The sequence below is a fragment of the Anas platyrhynchos genome, chromosome 3 (assembly GCF_047663525.1).
Source record: "Anas platyrhynchos isolate ZD024472 breed Pekin duck chromosome 3, IASCAAS_PekinDuck_T2T, whole genome shotgun sequence".
NCBI classification, from domain to species: Eukaryota; Metazoa; Chordata; class Aves; order Anseriformes; family Anatidae; genus Anas; species Anas platyrhynchos.
In genome coordinates, this window is record NC_092589.1 from 22,696,052 (window position 1) to 22,702,051 (window position 6,000).

Genomic DNA, 6,000 nt, shown 5'->3' on the forward strand with positions numbered 1-6,000 from the left:
TTTAAAAGTAGTTCTCAGGTTCTGAGAATTACAGGTCTCCAATGCTGAGAATTATATGGTACAATATGAGAATGCACTGTGGAAAAAAATCAATAAGAGTCAGCTCTGTACTCCTATGATCTTGAGATTGAGAAACTCTATTTCACCAATACATGGGAATTGGTATTTGTAATCTAATTCATTCCAGCTACCAACAATGAGGGACTGACAGGATGAAAATAATGTTGAAGGAGCCTGTTTTTCTACATTCACAACTTTTGTTCTTGCAGCTTCAAAAGAATTATCTGTATTACTTTGTAAATTCTATACCCTGTAGCAATCAGCTTAAACTTCAGGTGATCCTGCTGGGGCTCGATATATCAGTGTACCAGAACCAAAAAGCAGTGCATTTCAGTGTATTGCTGGAGGATCTGAACCTACATTTCATTATCAAATTTTACAGACATGAGATTCTGACTTCCAATTTTTTTCCCTTCTTTGCTGCTACAATGATACAATGGGATAGACTCTCTTCAGTGCTATAAGAAAGATCTTGCAAGGCTAAGTGGTATTTTCAGGCTTTAATTTCTTACACCACTCAAAACTGAATAAAACCTGTATCTTTAAATACAAAAATGACTGGGTATGTTTTCCTAAAATATATTTGTATTTTTTGTGCATTTCGTGCAGCATTCATCTCATATTCATTATAAACTTCTTTAATTAGTCAAACTGTAAAGCCAGCAATAATTTCATTATCCATCAGACTGTGTGATGTTTCCTAAATGTGGTCAAGCATAACTGTTGTCGTCATAATCAGAGCCAGTTGTTTAAATGCTCAGTTGTGAGTATCTAGTGAAATAGCTTTAAATAACAAGATAAACAGTACAGCTGCCAACCCAAAGTAATCTTACACTGAGGGGGCGTGTGGCACAGAAAATTTCCTCTTTGTCATCTTGATTTGAGTTTGAAGCTGGACCTGGGCTTAGTTCCAGCTCAAAAAACTGTTCACTTCAAAGGCTCCTAAATCGTCCCAAGGAGCTAATTTTGGCAGCCAATTGTTTTTGTTTGGCCAGGCATCCTAATAGCAAAAGCCGTCTGCTCCAGCAAATGTAGACTTCTTCAATGCTCAGACTCACCATTCCTGATTTTATCCTGATGTTGGGGGTGTATACTAGTTTCTTCATCTCACCCTATCTACTTTTATCCAAATTGTTAAACTGTACCTCACTGTCCTGCATGTAGATAAGAAGCATATTTCCTATTTTCAAAATAAATAATAGGATTTTCTTCTCTGAATTGTTATTTGATCCTAAATTATAGCTGTATTATCTGTTTGCTTTCTCTCCAACTAGAGCTTCCTTTATGAGTTTTGTTATTTTTCCCCATTCAAATAACAAATGTTAGCCCAGTGAATTTACTAAACTAAATGTAACTAGCTTCACTTTAGAAGACAACTATTTACAGTTATGCTAAATTTATAACAACACTTATAATAATTATATGGATTTTTTTCCCCTGCATTAAGAAGGTGCTTGCGATGCCAAACACACAATGAAAATTGAAATTCTGTGCCATTCTTAAGGTACAATGTAAAGATATGCAAATAGGTTATTTCTGTTGGATAAGAAAATGTGAGGTACAAGTCATTAAAGATACATTAGAAATTAAATCTTCTAAAAAGAATGGGGCATTTTCATACTGCATAGGGAATATTTCAGTTTGAATGTGAATGCCTACCTTGCTATTTTAATAATTATGCAATAGAGTGTTGAAGGAATTACTCCAAACAACTTTAAGGTTGAGATTTAAGAAATAATATGGTCACGGTTTGGCAATATGCAGTGTAGATGAAACTTAGGTGAGCCTGAGTTTGCAGGGAGCTTACAAGAAATAATAGCTGCTTGCTTATGGAGGTTCAGCTGGCAGGGGGCTGTGATCTAGGTAAGTCTAAAGTATCCAGGAAATGATAATTGTGCTTTATGTCTTCTTTCAGAAAAGAAAAAAAAATTAATTCTGTTTTTGAGAGAGAACCAAACATTTCAAATTGTGAAATGTGTTGAGAAAGTACTAATTTTAGCTTTCATCCAGTCATGGCACCAACCATTATAAAATGACTCATTGTGTTTCCATGAAACACTTTCACAGAGGTCTTGCTAATCTTGTTCACTACAATTGAAACAATGATTTATTAGTAAATAGCTAAATGAAAATAATATTTAGGATAATTATCTTATTTGTCTTTCCTGTTTGTGATTTGTATTTTCATTGTACTCTAAGGCACAGGTTCACTTATATTTCCCTTAATCAATTCATATTTGTAAGCATTTGCATTACAAAAAAAAATAAAAAAAATCAATGTAAGAACCAAGAACTTTTCCTTTGAAAAAAAAAAGTGTTTGGAAATCATCCTGCCTGTATTCTTTCTACCACAGCTCCATTGTCATTTTTTTTTTTTAATTTATTATTATTATTTTTTAACCCTTTCTCATTTTATTTTTATATTTGCATTTTAAGTTCAACCAAGATAGAAAAGTTAAAATATTGTGAGAGTAACTTGCTGTCTTTAACTTACCTGTTTCTCACAGAGAACAGAATTTAATATACCATGAGTCAAAAAAGACTATAGAATCTGGTTTGTGGGGCAGGAAGTCTTTGCAGTGTTTATAGGTACTTAGAAATACATTTGATGTACATATTTGCTTGCAATTAAGTCATTGGATTATTGTTTTCTTCTCCAAATTCCTATGCATAAATGTGCATTTCATATGTTCATTATTTTTCATATTTTACATTCTAATTTATACAATGAAATTTAACCAGAAGACAATATTTAGTGCTTTAAAGTACTATGAAAAATGAAATGTAAAGCCATGAAAACTAAACACTTTGTTTGTTTGTTTGTTTGTTTCTCTTTTATTTCTTTAGGACTTTCAAACAGTGTCACCATCGATTGTACTCTTTGAGAAGTTTGGAAAAACTTATTCCAGATGTGGACAAATAGTTTAATCATTCTGTAAACTATACAATGTAAGACACTTGATAAGTAATCAGTAAATGCTTTTCAAGAAATGCATAGCAGTATGTCAACTGAATGTCTCATAAATTTTTCTTTCTGTAAAGTGATGTATGCTTCGTCTGAAGTACTGTTAATTGATTTTGCTTGATCTTTAAGCAATACAGCTTTCCACATTAATCAAAGATTGTTGTTGTTGTTTCGAAAAAAAAGTCAGTATTATCATAAGAAAATCGAATGGCTCTTAGAAATGACTTCTGAAAATGCTATCTTTTATTTAAATGTAAATCCTATAGGATACAAGGTAAAAAAAGACTCAGAAACGTGGTATTTATTACAGATTTGTAAGTGAAATTAACACTGAGAAAAAATCTATCTTTTCCCTCTCAAGTTTAGATATGTTTCATCATTGTTGTTCGTCATCCTTTATGTTAGTATACATGTTTTTTTGGGTACTGCTCCATCTCTTCATATGATCGATAAACTTAGGTAGGCTATTTACAAGGATAATACTTTTTTAAAGCCTTTTAGCTCTTCTGTGTGTGATATAACTTCACAGCTGAAAAATTAAATTTCTAACAGCTTCATATATACCTTACTATTTAATCAATTTTTCTGTATCCTCTTCATTTTTAATAATTTTTTTTTTTTTTTGCTAATATCTATGTGTTTACTCTTGGTCCTGTGTCAGTCTTATCATGATCATGTGATGCTTAACAAAGAAGAACACATCTGAGCACACAAAACTGATATTTGACTGCTGTGTTTGCTAGCATGCAATTGAACTGCAAAATGTTGAATATCTTCAGAGTGCATTAATTTAAAAGACTCAAAAAACTTCAGGATTTTCTGGGACCAAATCATAACCTAATTCTTCAAATTATGCAAGTGAATTTTTACAGGAGTTTTCTGCTGAGTTTTCTAGGATACCATGCTTTCTCCTCATATCATTTGGATGTATTTGAATCAAATATTATTAGATCAAATAGTATTTGATTATAGTATTTGTATCAGATAATCAGTGTTAGGCTTTTCATTACTGAATTTTTATTTTTATTTTTTTCAATTCTCTTGTTCTCTCCAAATGTGCAGGAAGATCCATGTGATGATGGTTTGTATAAATGCATATATACACTTTCTGAACTAGGAGTCAAAAATTTTGCTTCCATGGAGTTTCAGCTGTTTGGTTCTATGGAAATGTTTTAGGGCTATCATACACAAAAATACTGTAGTTCCACTATAGTAAGTAATAAGTGCAGAACCTGAGCTGTAGTATTGCTACTTTCTGGAGTGTGTTGTTGTCAAGCTTTGAAAAGTTTATTATTCTGCATGGAAATGAGAAATTAATTCTGGGAAGTGAGAAGCAACCACCTCACTGGCTAAGTCTCCCCATTAAGATTTAATCTGATCAAATGTAGCTAGAGTGCTTTAGTTGTTTGTGGAAGGGATTGAACATGATACACTTGTGCAAAACTGTTGATGAATAAAGATGCCACAGTAATTTTTAGATGCGAGAGCTATCTATTTGATTGCTTCCGCTTTAAGGTAGTTCATCACTTCACAGTAATTCACTCTGTGCTGCCTCTTGAGCTCCATACCACAATTTCCCATCAGTCCGATTAGAAATGGCAATGGCTTTATCAGATTAATCTTTCTTTCTCTTTCTTCCTTTCAGTATGTCTGACCTGAGGACAAAACAAAGCCTACCATATAGGCCAGCACTGCAATAGTGCTCTATAGCTAAGACCCTGCAGCACAAGTGAAGGTTAAAAGTAACACTTCTAATTTATTTTAATTGTTTGACTGACCTATGTCTATATCATCTATATCTATATCTATATCTATATCTATATCTATATCTATATCTATATCTATATCTATATCTAATCTATATCAATCAAAAGACATGTATATATATATAATATACTTTTTCCTCCACTTAACAAGTTAAAAAACAAACAAACAAGCAAAAAAAAATCAACAAAACAAACAAAAAAACTTTTTAGTTTCTAAGCTACTACCTACTTCTTGGAAACCTTCTGACACACAAATAAGTCTGTTCATTTTATTAGATAAATAAGCATCCACCCTCGCCTTGCCTCACCTCACCTCACCTCAGCTCACCTCCCCTCTCTACACTCCTCCCCTCTCTTCTCCTCTCTTCTCCTCCTCTTCGACATGTTGGACTACATTTAGAAAAGATGCTCAGAATAATATAGTGCAGGAATACCAGTAGTGTTTTGTTATGTAGAGGAATCAGACATCATGACAATTGAGAAAATAATATGCAAGTGAATACAAGAATCTCTACAGCATGTAGAAATAGAAGGCTAAATTTAGCCCTGGGACAGATTAGCACTTTCTATTTGGTAATCTGCTCTGGCAAGCAAGTAAAAGTGACTTGTGAAGAAAATTTTGTTTTGCTCTCTTGTTTAAATTAAAATGTTTGCATGTTGCAAACTTACAGTTTTTGTCTAAGCCAGTTAAAGCTAAAATGTTGATATTTTTAATCACTACAATAATATAAAGACCATCACAATAAGGATTTTGATGAAATCATTATGTAACCAGTCTGTCTATCAATAAATGATTGTGTAAGTGATTTTAATTTACTCTTCATTAACTTTCTTACTGATGTAGTTTACCATATCACTTTGAATTATAAAATTAATTCTTGAAATATTTTTAATAATATGTTGTAAATATTCTATTTTCTGTAGGCTTTCTTTATTAAGAAAATTGTGACTGAATGGTGTGTACTTCAGAGAAGATCTTTTTGTTTTATAAGGGACATTACAGTCTATTCTTACATTTCAATGTTTTAATAACATGGGATATATATAGATAGAGACACAGGAAAAGAAACACTGAAAATTTGAAATGAACTCATGGATTTTGATGAGTCTGAAGGATATGTATCTCTTTCAAAATGTGGTGGGATATGACACTTAGCATACTACTCACAACAGTATCTAAAAATCAAAAGAATCACTGCAATGCCAAAG

At 32.3% G+C, this 6,000-nt stretch overlaps 1 protein-coding gene across 3 annotated transcripts in view; it reads left to right on the forward strand.

The window, feature by feature from the left end:
• The window catches only part of SPATA17 (spermatogenesis associated 17), a 96,217-nt gene extending 91,715 nt beyond the window's left edge, over positions 1 to 4,502 (forward strand). For all 3 annotated transcript variants that reach the window (XM_027453745.3, XM_038176578.2, XM_038176577.2), the window contains one exon: positions 2,908 to 4,502. In XM_027453745.3, coding sequence (XP_027309546.1) covers positions 2,908 to 2,988 — 81 coding nt within the window. In that variant the 3' untranslated portion in view covers positions 2,989 to 4,502. The remainder of the gene's footprint in view (positions 1 to 2,907) is intronic.
• Positions 4,503 to 6,000: the final 1,498 nt, after the last annotated feature.